Below are 13,682 nucleotides of genomic sequence, written 5' to 3'. Positions count from 1 at the left end.
CAAATAGTTTTACTTCCATTGAGGCAGCTGGTCTTACTAACACTAGCAATTTAGAGGGAGGTTTTTAATCCAGGTTTTAGCATCTCAGAGGTTGTTGCAGGGTTTGGCATAGGGGAAGACACTAGTTCCAAGTTACAGCTTCTCAAATAAAAGATTAGCATAAGAAAATTAGGATAGCTTGTCATTTCACATATTCCCTTTGCTATCCGAATACTTACTTCAACCCTAATCAACTGTTTCAGTTCTAATGGAATGAAAATTTCAGTAGTCAGCTTTTTCAAGGTTTTCGCAGGCAGTACTACCTGGTACTTATGCTGGTACTTTCACTTTTACCATTTGCCCTATTTAAGATATCATAAAAATAGATACCTTCAGGCCATTTCTTCTGGCTTTTTCAGAGATACAGGAAAATTAATTTGACATTGTTAGCAAAGATATTTTACTTACTTTCTGACTCATCTTCTGTAAATGATGAGAAGATTATTATATTAAAAATAAAATTTAACAAGTTATCTGTGGACATAATATAACTAGCTGAAATATGTGTAAAATTAAAAACATATAGATACTGTTTATTGCTCAGTCTTATTATTTAAAGGTAGGGACTGAAGTAAAACTGGAGAAGAATTCAAAAAATGCAGTGCTCAATTATAACTAAATGGCAAAAACATGTCTTTAATAAATGGGAACTTAATTTTCTAATGCAATGTATTAAATTATAGAGCATTACATATATGATATATAGGCTAGAATTTTATTTCAAATACGTGAAACTCTCTTTGCTGAGCAGCAGAAGGTACAGAGGGGCCTGGACCACATGTAATTTTGAGACTCCTTCTTTAAAGACTGTTTTCAATGACAATTATTCCAAACTATTAGATATACAGAATGTCTGAATTCTGCCTAATATCTTTCATATCCTGGCAGTTTAGTGATCAGATAACAAGCGATTTTAAAACCAGTGAAGGAAGAAGAGGAAAGCTATTACTAACAAATGAGCTGTTCATGATTCAAGGATTGCTAAGAGCTTGTTCAGGGCTAAGTACAGGCAGCAACAAAACTTTTGTTTCATTGATCTATTAAATTAAGGCATGTTTAGCAACAGTAATCAGATACAAATTTCTGTGTTATTCTGTTAAGCTTTGTAAACTAAATGAAAATGCTTGGGGCATATTTAGTGTAGGAAAAACCTTCTTGTGTAATAGCAACAGCAAAGACAAGATATAATTGCACTAGACAGTAATGGAGGCAGGTCTCAAGTAATGTTTCCAACTTGTCAAGATAACTTTTTTAGGGCATGTTTTTTTCCCTGAGAAATACAGTGAATCCTTAAGTCTGACAATTCTTTCACCAGTAAGTCACTGGCTCCTTTGTGGATTTCTAGCAATACAAATACATATCTTTTAAATGAAGACAATTCATTTTGCTATAGCATTCATAGCTGTAACTGTTAATGGATGAAAAGCAACCTAAATAAATGCACTGAACTATAAAGACAAGGCAGACACACCGATGACTTGATTTAGATGCATCTTTTGAGACTAGTTTCATAGAAAAGGCACCTAGGGTGACAAGTTGAATCACAGACCTGTAAAATGGGGAATAAAGAAATAAATTATTCAGAAAGACCAAAGAGAAACCTCAGACATCTTCTTAGTTCATTAATCCTGCATGAGCAAAAGTAGTAATCAAAGGGCTGTATCCAGAAAATGAGTATGCTTTTAATTCTAAAAAGAAGGGACAAGTTTAAGTTTAGGATCTTTATAATTGGGAGCAACATTAATTAAAAAAATGGATTAGCAAAGGCATCATCTTGAACAAAGAAAAAATTAGTAGCAGAAATTTCAGCATAGAAGCCTGTGATAAGGTTGCCTGCTGGAGACTCTGGCTGACTTTAAAATTTATTTTTCCTTTTATACTGCATCTGTGTCTCCAGCCACTCCAAGGTCTCTGTCATTCTGCACATTACATTAACTCATAGTTCTCCAGGATACTCCTTTAGAGAAATTTTCTTCTTTGTGTCTGCTGTACAATGTGTTTTAATTCTGAATTTATGGTCAGGTATCCTAGTTCTGGTCTTGTATTACTTCTCGACTTGGTCCTATGATCTGCTGACTAAATTATTTCAGTGACCTCAGTGCTGATGATACACACTGATGCTGTGCTGTGAACCCACTCCAGAGACAGACTTGAGGTGGTACAGGAGCATGAGTCTTTACCGTGCCATTGGATTGGTAATTCAGATTTAGGAATCTGAGTACTCAGATTTAGGAATCTGAGGAGTATGCTGTTTCATTTCTTTCCTCCTTTTTCTTTGTCTAGGTTTTTCAAGCACTTTTTAACATCCCCTTCTGCCTTCACATATCTTATTTCATAAGATCATTGCTGTAGCATTTTGTGTGTCTCTGCATGTGTGTATTTCTACAAACTGCTTGAGACAGACAAGGAGCTTTAGGAGAAGGACTATTGAACGAGTGCAAATGAGCAGAGTATTATGTCTTAAATTTAGATGTGGCATCTCCAGGATACAGATGTTGCACATTCATGAAATAATGTAGCAAAGGTTACATGGCTTCATGTAACAGAAAACATAATTAAAGCTCATTAGTTAAGCATTGAAACTCACTCTTGAAATTGGTTCTCATAATTAAAATTTTTGCATTTTTTCATGCCATAAACTCTTGCAAAGTAGACACCAAGTAAGGCTTTCATTTCTTCCCTGGTGGCAGCACTGTTTAACCATATCTGCCTTCATTTTGCCATTCTCTCCCTCCAGCTATTCAAATTTCTCAACTGTGCTGTACAGTACATCACTTTAAATAACTGATCCTGCTGCAGGACTAGGAAGAGAGAAAAATAACACTGCTTTCAGTTGATGCACTGCAGGACTTCATAAAGAGATCTTCTGTACAGTAGAGAGTTCAAGGCAGAGAGCAGGAAAAAAGCAGCATCATCCACCACTGGTACTAAAGACATTCAGAGAGAACCAGAGTCTTAGATTTTGGACTAGTTTCAGTCTGAAATAATACTATGATACTTGTCTTGAAAAGAATCAGAAGCAGCATCTTTTCCCACATAGCCTTGATTGTACATGCTGTTTCCTTTTACTTAAGAGGCCTGTGGTTTTGATTCACAGCTGATGCTCAATAAACACAACCTAAGCTGCTCTGGTATCTAATATTAGCCTTCACCACAGTTAAGTGTCAGTAAGAAAGAATTATGCTTGTTCCTCCCATAATTTAGTTGCTGTAATTTAAGCAGCACAGTCATGTGGAATATTTTAGTTTAATGAAAGTATTGATGTTTGGAAAGTTGTATTACAGATGTTTGAGAAAATATGGAAAGATAAAATCTATTAAGTGGTTGAATGTAATATTTCCAACAGTGCCTCACAGAATATACACTTATACTTGCTGTTAAAAAAAAAAAAAGCTGGACTGTTAAAACACTTGTGTCAGCAATTGCTCTAACTGGGAGTGTCCAAGGACACAGGCAAAGCATTATCTGTGGGCAGAAATAGTGTCTTTTTCTGGATCAGTAGAAAAAAGCTGAAAAATAATTTATAAAATATCTAAATAAATTCTAAACAGTTGCTTTTAACTGCCATTCAGCTTTGAAATATGCTGCTTCTATTTCTATTTAAGCCTGGAAAGAGTTTCTGACCAAATGTTGGGATTTTTCCTATTTGTACAATCTAACTTGACTAAATTACTTAATTTTCTTTTATAGGTCATTCTTATGCAAGAAGCTAAAAGTAATTAAATTTGCAGGATGAAAACATGGCACAGGCACTGCTGGTACCACCTGGACCTGAAAGCTTCCGCTATTTTACTAGAGATTCTCTCGCAGCTATTGAAAAGCGTTCTGCAGAAGAAAAAGCTAAAAAGCCCAAGCAAGAACATACAGATGATGATGATGAAAATGGTCCAAAACCAAACAGTGACTTGGAGGCAGGAAAGACACTGCCATTTATTTATGGTGACATACCTCCAGGAATGGTATCTGAACCTTTGGAAGACCTGGACCCATATTATATCAATAAAAAAGTGAGTGAATTATGGTTTGCACAAAATAGAATATAACTTTATACACTAGAAAAGTTTAATCACAAAATGTGGTTGGAACTATCAATCTCCTGAATATCCAGAATCATCCTTTTATTTAATGGCACTGATTTATGCTCTTCCATATTGTGACCGCTTCAATTCTGTTGAGTTACTTACTATTTACTTCATTGTAAGGAAGATGTGTCTTCCTTGATCTTGCCTGAACTTGAGCACAGAATGATTTTACTTGATGTCAATATAATACTAAGACTGGATATGACAAAAGAGAAGTTCCAAGCATGGTTTTGCAATGGAAATAGTTGTACATAGCAAGGTAGCATCCGCTCAAGTTAGTGAAATAGAGAACTGTAACCATATTCTTTGTTTCTATATATAGCTATATATCATATGCAAATATACATATGAAATACATGTGTCTCTATATATGTAGCATATAAAGACTGTAAATGTTGGCTCATATGAAAATACCATAATGCAAACTATTGCTTGAGGTGCTTGGGTTTGCTATGATAGATCTCTACAGGAGAGCTGTCAATTAGAACTCTCTGGTGGACCATGGAAAAGCTTATTTTTGAGGAAGGAATCAAAAAAAGACGTTTTTAGTGTTCTGAAGAGTTTTCATACAGAAAGACCAGAGCAGAGTTGTGAAATAAAAGCAATGTACTAAGTTACATGTGTGGGGCTGTAGCACAACAGGACCATTAGTAGCAAAACTGTGCTCTGTGAAGAATGCAAACTCCTAAAAGAGATGCATTTTCCCTTCTTATATGCACAGTCATACACAGTCCTCCTTTTCACGTGATCCCCAAGTCAGGGACATGGAGATAGAAAAGGTAGCTGAGACAGATCCATTCAAGTAAAAAGTTTGACTTTTTAAAAGTCAGGGTCTTCAGCAGTGTGTATGGGTTTTGGTCTTGTAGCAATGATGCATATAATTGGAAGCAGACTGGTGTTATTTGAGTTAGGAGAAAGACAAGGGAAAAACAAGTACATTTCCATAGCTAGGATTAATTGTAGACTGTTTTAAAATCCTCCAGGGTCTGAAATAGTCCAGCCTGGGAACAGGTAAAGTACATTAGGTCCTGCACTGATTAGTGAAAGTACAGGTGACAGTAAGAGACAGTTTTCCTCTATATTCTTGTTTATTTCTCTGTGCTTCTTTAGCAGCATCAAGATATTCTCTCAGTTTCTGATAGACCTCAAAGCGTTGTGGGTAAGGAGAGTGAAGGAAGATGAAGAGGTGGATAACACCCCTTAATTAAAAATTGGAGAAGGTGTTATATGGAGAAGTACTTGGGACTATCTTTTCCCATCTCTTTGAAACAGGAAAAGAACTGGACACAGTTACTCTGTTGATGGCTTGAAGCATTCCAGGCTGCCATCAAGAGAAGAAACTTGATGCTTAGCCACTATAAAAAAATCAAGGCATAAAATACTTTAAACTCCAAAGTAATGTGGTTTGCTAGGAAAAAATCATGCAATACTTTTTGTGGCTAAATCTGTGGTTGTATTTGTTTGTAAAATGGGATTAAAAATTAGAGCCTTGGTAATGGGAACAGAAAATAAAGCAGAATATTATGTAATTGCATAACTTAACAGTTGCCAAAACTAAATCAACAATGCTGTAGATAATACAAGTATGTACATCATTAAGGAAATGTAAAGAAATTAAAGCTCAAAGAAGTAGCATTGTCAAGGGTTATTTAAATTTATATGGATTGGATACAGTTCCATGCAAGTTCTTACTTACAATATAATTGTCAGTACTAAGCCCTTTTGTGGCCTAGATCCAAAACTTCAGGAATAAAGTTGCATAAATAAGTTCACGGATAAAGTTTTCTGAATAAGTGAAGTTTCAGAAATACTGAGAAGTTCTGAAATATTGTTTCTAACCTCCATTGATTAGAAAAAGTAGTCAGATTTTTTGGAACAAAAGTGTAAAAGCTTACATTAATGATGGATTTCTTGGTATATGAGAGCAATTAGTAAACTGTAGGATCTTTAGTCACAGATGACATCTGTGTTTATATTACCTAGCAGTATAATTATGCTCAGTGGAAAACAAATGGACATCTTAAATCATGGACTAGAATTAGTCATCCCTCCTCTGGTGTATAGCAGAAACTACCCTTAATCATTGACTTGTCAGCGCAGAGGAAATCATGTGAATTTAGTCTGTCTTCAGGCTCAGCTGCAGCAGTGACCTTGGGACAGGCAACATCTTTCTAGCATTTCCAGATGGGTGAAGGACTGTAGGGCAGGAAGAAATCCCAAGGAGTGTTTGTCCGTTCTCTGCCACCCTCAGTGTTAGCTTGATGTTATTCTGTGAACAGGCACCTGCAACACTCCTTTACCCACCGTGGAGAGGTTTACTTTCCTTGCCTTGGATGACTGTCCAAATAGGCAGTAAAGGCCACAGAGAGGGCAGAATTTTTCTGATCACAGCCAAGTTTTTACAGAGAATGGAAATCAACATGGAGAACAGTGATACTATATAGCTCTGCAGAGAATGTGACAAAGAGTCTATTATGTTAACACAAAGCAGAGCCATTACCATCGACAAAGAGCAAAAGGAATGAAGAATAGTTATGTCCTGAAGAAATTTCAAGCAGCACCAAAGATGCAAGTAAACCTCATTCACAGACAAATACACTTAGGCAATGACTGCCCACAGAAACATAATAAACTGGACACAAACCATAGGTTTATCAGACTAAATTTTAAAGGATAATCACTAGTTAAATTTTCTACTCACATATAGGGAAAGTAAGAGCATATTGTTAACAAGAAAACCAGCAATATTTTTTTATAAAATATTTGTTGTGATAGGATGCCAAATTCTGGTGTATGTTTGCCTCACATTGCTGAGAACTACGTTAGCTGGCAATATATTAATAATTTTAATTTTTTCACAGATATATGTTTTAGAAGAGGCATATAACTGCTATTGGTAGTATTTAAAACAGAAAATGAAAGCAAAATTATTTTTAAATTGTGGTTTATTCTGTAATGACAATTTCTCCTTGTCACTATATATATGGTGCATATAATTCTGTCAAGTGTTTGTTCCAAATACAAACTGGCATTTAGAATTGTCCTTTTGCTATTTTGGTTTTTTTTGTGTTTGCTCACAAGGTGGAATGTATTTGATAAATTTGAAGCTCTCACTTTAATCAAAGACTTCATAAGAAATAAAATTGAAATATTTTAGTGGCAAAATCATGCATTTTGCTTTTATTGATAAACTGCCATTGTTTTTTGTAATTTTCACCAATTTTATTGATATCATAATTCAGTCCACATGCTGGCAAATTTGGCAAATTGGAGAATTGGCTGTGGAAGGCTTACACCGTTGTATTCATAGAAATCAGTTATTTTCCCACCACAGGTAGACGGTAGAATGGAACTTCTACCTCTCAGGTGGAGAATGGAAACATTTAGTAGGAGGTGAAGATATATATGTAATCAACACTGTATTTTAATTTTGTGTTTCTTTTTTGCAGACTTTCATAGTATTGAATAAGGGAAAAGCAATTTTCCGATTCAGTGCCACATCTGCCTTGTATATTTTAACTCCTTTTAATCCCATCAGAAAAATTGCTATCAAGATTTTGGTACATTCATATCCTTTTTTCTTAATGTTGATTTAAGTGCTGCTATTTAAAAATACTTAATGACTGAAATAATACTTTTCATTGTCTACACAATTTGTGTAGACACAAATTGTGTCTATGGGAGTGAACTATGCTAAATAAATATATGTTGCTCACGCTTTGAAAAAGGAGCAATATCACATGTGAATTGAAGTATGATCTTCATCCCTGCTGAGAGAATTCTCTACTGAGCCACCTAAATCTGCCAGAGTTTAAATATCAGGCTTTATATCTAAAAGGAGACCTGATCCCATACTAAGCCCTGCAGCTAAGGCCACATTAGTAACAAACCATTGCACTTGAACATATCTAAGGTCACACTTTTACCAAGACCAGTAGTACTATTCATGAACTAGACTCACTTAGCAAGGACAAAAGAGCATGGGTAAAGAGCAGCTTTTTCAGCATTGTGTTTTCAGCATTGGGATAGGTGTCCTATAAAAGATTTGGGATAAAGGAGAGTGTTTTCAAATATATTTCAGTCATGTTCAAAGAAAAACTTGAGCCTGAAGAACCATGCACTAGAGATCTTTTAGAACGATCCACCCGTATTAAAAGAGTAATTACATTTCATAGTCATTTCATGATTTACAGTTAAAGATATATTTAAACTTAATTTAAAACCTAAACCTGCCATAATTACAAAAGTATTGCCTTTTTTCACAAAAGTGCACCATAATATCCCAGATGGCACACCATTTAAAATATATAAAATTATGTGCAAAGCTTCATTTTTAGGCTTTGATTAGAGTGTCATGTTATTTGTTCACATTTGTAAACACTTAACATTTTTAAGTTATTTCAGTGTTACAAAGCTGTCCTACTTTTTTGACTTATGTGCCTTAACTCTAACCTACATTATTCAGCATGCTTATAATGTGCACTATTTTGACCAACTGTGTATTTATGACCATGAGTAACCCTCCAGACTGGACAAAGAATGTAGAGTAAGTTAAACATTTTTACTTTATTTTTATGTCTTTGTTTTTGTGTGACTCCTAACAAGAAGCATTTATAAAAATGTGAATGCCAGAATGGGCTTGTCCAGAGTCAGGAAGAATCAGATTCCATGAGCTCATCAACATCTTTCCCATTTTCTCCTGAATAACTTAAATGATATAAGAGTAACACCATGTTTGTAAAAATTATGCCTGAGGAATACCTGAACTTCTGCTGTGTAGCACAAACAGGAGCTCTTGTCCTTGAATATTCTGAGCTGTAAATCAGACAAGGAGTTCCAGATGGGCATGTAAAACTGTGCATGTAAAATTGTTGCCATACCTTGCTTGAGTATCCATGATCTCATCACAGTGGGTCTTTTTTCGTGCCTTACTTATTTGACCTCTTAAGTGCCTGCCACAACAAGGACAAACAACATGCAAACCACAAGAAACTCAAACTGCCGAGGAAAGGGACTTACCTATGAAAGAGTAACAAAGAACTGACCTACATAAGGAGTATTTTTCTTGTTCATGGTTAAAAATGCATGTTTATTCTTTAACAAAATACAGATCCATGTTTTTCTCAGAAAACCGTAGAATCATAAAATGGTTTGGGTTGGAAGGGATCTTCACGCTCATCCAATTCCAACCCCCTGACATGCATGGACACCTTCCACTAGGTCATGTTACTCAAAGCCCTTTATGTTTTTATTTGAAATGATACTACTCATGAAAAACCTGCTTCTGGTCACTTGCTGCTTCCTTCATTCCCTCCTTTTCTCAAAAAGCCATTACTGATATTTATTTATTTCTCTGCTTTAATGAACCTTACACTGAACTCTGTTTAGAAACAGCTACCATTAACCCATTCCCAGTTAACAGTGACAATGGTTTGTTAGAGTTGTTGAGAGTCTGAAAGGAGAGCAGTAGTGTCTGGAGGCAGAGTTCCTTTTTTCTGGAGGTCCACCAGAGATCCATGTGGGTCTCAGGAAGTGTCTGTATTATGCTGGTTATAACTATTCTATGTTGTTAAATCAATGGCTGTTCCCACATCAGGTAAGCCTGTAATCATGCTCCCTATCTTTGAGAATTACAGTCTGGGCTTGCTTTCTTATATTTGATGATTATGTATGAAATAAACATGTAATACAGGCATTAGTATAGTTATTATCCAGAACTGATTTTTACAAAACTCTCTGATTTAGACATAAAAAAACAATTCTTCAGTTTTTGTAACACTTAGACATTTACCTGATTTATGAATGCAAGCAAAGAGGCAACCCTGTGAGTACTAAAGAATGTACATATAAATATCAAGGTCTAAAATGTATCCATAAATCCTAGAGTCAGAAATTATTTGTAAGCACAAGAACTGAGATTAAATTAACCTTTTAGAAAATGAGTAGCATATATATCAGGTTCAAATTTCAACAAAGGCTGAACAGGAACTACAATATTTAGGGCAAATGAAGTTAATAATTTACTCCTTTTACCTCTAAATACTTTTTCTTTTAAGTCATCTTTGCTAAAGCATGGAACTGTCTGTAAGTATGTAAAAATCCATTATTCCTACTCTGATGATTTTCAGGTACACTTTCACTGGAATTTATACCTTTGAATCACTTATCAAAATTCTTGCAAGGGGCTTCTGCTTGGAAGGTTTTACTTTTCTGCGAGACCCATGGAACTGGCTTGACTTCAGTGTCATTTTAATGGCGTAAGTGGTCCAAGAACTTTTTAAGCTTTTAGGGCATGAAATTAGTGGTAAATATTAATATAATAAATGCATTTATTTAAACATATTTAATTTTTGCAACCTTTGAAGTTTAGACACTGTATCACACATTTAAGTATTCATAAATCAAAGAAAAATACGACAGAAGCCAAAATGGAGTGTCAGCCATAGTGTAATTACCGCTGAAGGACACTAATTTCATGTCCTACATTTTTCTGCTCACCAGAAATGAAGCCATCCCTTTGACTTCATGTTACTGTCCCATTACGAGCTAATTACTTTAACTAGATGTTCCAATACAAATCAGTGAGTTTCACTTCAATGACATTTAAGCAAAATTGATGAAAACAATTATTAAAGCGAAATGTACTGAAGAGACAGGTAAATTTTGAAGAATGATTGCTAGTATTGCCACAGAGGTTTTGAAGACCCACATAATTAGTATAAGCTCTGCCTCAATTCTGAATAACTGTGATTTAATCCTACAGGTATGTAACAGAATTTGTAAACCTAGGCAATGTTTCAGCTCTTCGAACTTTCAGAGTATTGAGAGCTTTGAAAACTATTTCTGTAATTCCAGGTAAGAAGTAGTTGGTGTAAGGTGTTAGGCCCCTCGTATCTCCAACTGTTATTTGTGTGCTGTCATTGTGTTTGTGTGTGAACTCCCCTATTACAGATATGTGACAGAGTTTGTGGACCTGGGCAATGTCTCAGCGTTGAGAACATTCAGAGTTCTCCGAGCTTTGAAAACAATATCAGTCATCCCAGGTGAGAGCGAGGTTAAACACCGAGGCTGACTTTCGTTCCATTGAATTCACTTCCTTTGAGCATAAGTCCTGCTGTTTGCTGCTCATGTTGCCAAAAAAAAATTAAGTTAATAAAAAGGCATGGATCATTAACCTAGTTTATGATTCTTTGCCTTTTCAGCATTAGCTTCTTTTATTTTGCAAAATCAGCCTTTGAGTTTAACAGTCTTGCATGAAACATAGAATATAAAGCCTATGGGTTATTTTGCTTTGTTTTTCTGCATTTTATTGTGACAAACTGCCTCTACATTACAAAAGCTTAGTGCTATGGCTTTCTTGGTTTTGAAATTTTTTCTTTTTTTTACAACTTAAAATTGGCATTAGTCTTAAAAATAAGCAAGTAACAACAAATAAAGAAGACAAACAAACAAGAAAATAAATAACGCACAGGAAAATTTATCAAATGCAAATAATTTTTTTTCATTCAAAATTACTAGCAATTCTATCTCATGCTGCTTCACACTGTTGTGAAGTCATGTTTAGAATTAACTGGAAACTGAATTATTGGCAGAATATTTAGTGCAGAGAAAAATTAGGAAATGCAATCAAAGCTGTACTAGGAAAGCATGATTGATAAAGTTTCCTGCCTGAGAATATGATATGTTCGATTTATTGGAATATATGTACATTTCATACTCATAAAAAGGAATCTTTTTCTTTTATTCATCTTCACAAGCTCTGAGGCTGCTCATGAAGCTTTACCTTTCAAGGAAAAAAAACCTTTTTAAGTGTCTGCATGGCCTCTTAATTATATGGGAAGGGCAAAGATACTCCTTGATATTTCCATGGATCTTTTCCCTTTGCAGGCCTGAAGACTATAGTGGGAGCCCTGATTCAGTCTGTGAAGAAGCTCTCGGATGTGATGATCCTGACTGTGTTTTGTCTGAGTGTATTTGCACTGATAGGGCTGCAGCTGTTCATGGGCAACCTGAGGAATAAATGCCTGCAGTGGCCTCCAGACAATTCTACTTTTGAGATAAACATTATTTCCTACTTTAACAGCACAATGAATGAAAATGGTACATTTGTTAACATGACAGTGAGCACGTTTAACTGGAAGGATTACATTGAGGATGAAAGTAAGAATGTCTGGTATAACTATTTTAATATATTTGTGGCTAAAATATGTAATTATTTATGACCAAAGAACATTGAGGGGTTTATATTTCTGTCTTATGTAGAACTGCTTACAGTCACTGATATACAAAGATTAAATACATACAATAAAAAATACAAGAACCAGAAAGGTTCCTAAACAAGCTACAAAGTGATTAGTAACTAGCCACTATATTTTAACATAATTTAAGTTTTTTTTACTTTGTAGAACTTTCATGTTTATGTAATCTATTCATATGTATTTCCAATGCTTTCTACACAGCTCATTTTTACATTTTGGAAGGACAAAGAGATGCCCTACTTTGTGGTAATAGCTCTGATGCAGGGTAAGACCCTTTCAAAAGTTCTCTGTTATGCTCTGTAGAAAAGGAAGTAACATAAGATTTTGTTACAACTCCATATTTAGCAGGGTTACAGAACTTAAGGAATTTTGCAACGAAGTGAGAATTTCTTACTGGAGTCAAAATGTTTTACCCTCTGGCTAAACAAAATACTAATTAATAGCCTTTTTCCTGCTTGATTGGAAAATGAAGTTGGTTTTATTGATAAGATCTGAAATTTTTTAAATCTCATTTGGTGATTTACTGATTGAAGAAAGTAGGCAGAAACAGAAGTTAAAAGTAAGAAAGAGAACATGGAGAATATTAAGAAAGCATCAGTGACTTCACAGTTCAAGACTGTGTCTGTTTTTTCAAGCCTAACCCTTTCAGTTCTGGTGAATTCTGTCATTTACATGTGCCAAATTATAAGCCTAGAATTGTTAGCTGAACTTGGATTGACTGGAAGCAGTGAAGAGATTTACTAAATATATATATATATCAGCAGTATGTGGGAAATCCCTAATACTACAATTGGATTTACCTTTTAATATTATTTATTCTGTCTGCAAACTTAACATCATTTTAGCAGTTATTTCTGCCAGGAAATAATTACTTTGGAATAAAGATTCTATTTGCAAAATGTAATTGTGGAGAATTTTAATATTTAGGTCATTTCAACCAGTGAGTGGATGAAAAGGATATCTTTAATTTACTATATTATTAGTTAAATTCTTGTGATTTATTTTTATGACTTAATTTAATTGTAATTTATGGATTTTCTGTTGAAAAATAATGCACATTCTTTCAAAAGATAATACATATTTTCTAGAAGGGAATAAAAATTATGACTAAGTGCCTCCTATTTGATTTTCACATAGGCAATGCCCAGAAGGATATATATGTGTGAAAGCTGGCAGAAACCCCAACTATGGCTACACAAGTTTTGACACCTTCAGCTGGGCTTTCTTGTCGCTGTTTCGGCTAATGACTCAGGACTTCTGGGAAAACCTCTATCAGCTGGTAAGAAATTATTATGATATAAAT

At 34.8% G+C, this 13,682-nt stretch overlaps 1 protein-coding gene across 2 annotated transcripts in view; it reads left to right on the top strand.

Annotated features, from left to right (window-relative positions):
* LOC102108924 (sodium channel protein type 2 subunit alpha-like) overlaps positions 1 to 13,682 on the top strand; it is a 61,019-nt gene that overhangs the window by 3,290 nt on the left and 44,047 nt on the right. Inside the window, exons 3-10 of one of the 2 annotated variants that reach the window (XM_088059137.1) lie at positions 3,730 to 4,046; positions 7,571 to 7,689; positions 8,578 to 8,667; positions 10,250 to 10,378; positions 10,885 to 10,976; positions 12,009 to 12,281; positions 12,581 to 12,644; positions 13,517 to 13,658. In XM_088059137.1, coding sequence (XP_087915263.1) covers positions 3,780 to 4,046; positions 7,571 to 7,689; positions 8,578 to 8,667; positions 10,250 to 10,378; positions 10,885 to 10,976; positions 12,009 to 12,281; positions 12,581 to 12,644; positions 13,517 to 13,658 — 1,176 coding nt within the window. In that variant the 5' untranslated portion in view covers positions 3,730 to 3,779. Of the gene's footprint in view, positions 1 to 3,729; positions 4,047 to 7,570; positions 7,690 to 8,577; positions 8,668 to 10,249; positions 10,379 to 10,884; positions 10,977 to 12,008; positions 12,282 to 12,580; positions 12,645 to 13,516; positions 13,659 to 13,682 lie in introns of those variants that run through there. The other variant, XM_005519747.2, reaches the window with a different exon arrangement.

Source organism: Pseudopodoces humilis, chromosome 8 (genome assembly GCF_049639895.1).
Source record: "Pseudopodoces humilis isolate 2021_Gansu_Grassland_sample_001 chromosome 8, ASM4963989v1, whole genome shotgun sequence".
Classification (NCBI taxonomy): Eukaryota; Metazoa; Chordata; class Aves; order Passeriformes; family Paridae; genus Pseudopodoces; species Pseudopodoces humilis.
This window is presented reverse-complemented; position numbering and strand designations above follow the sequence as displayed.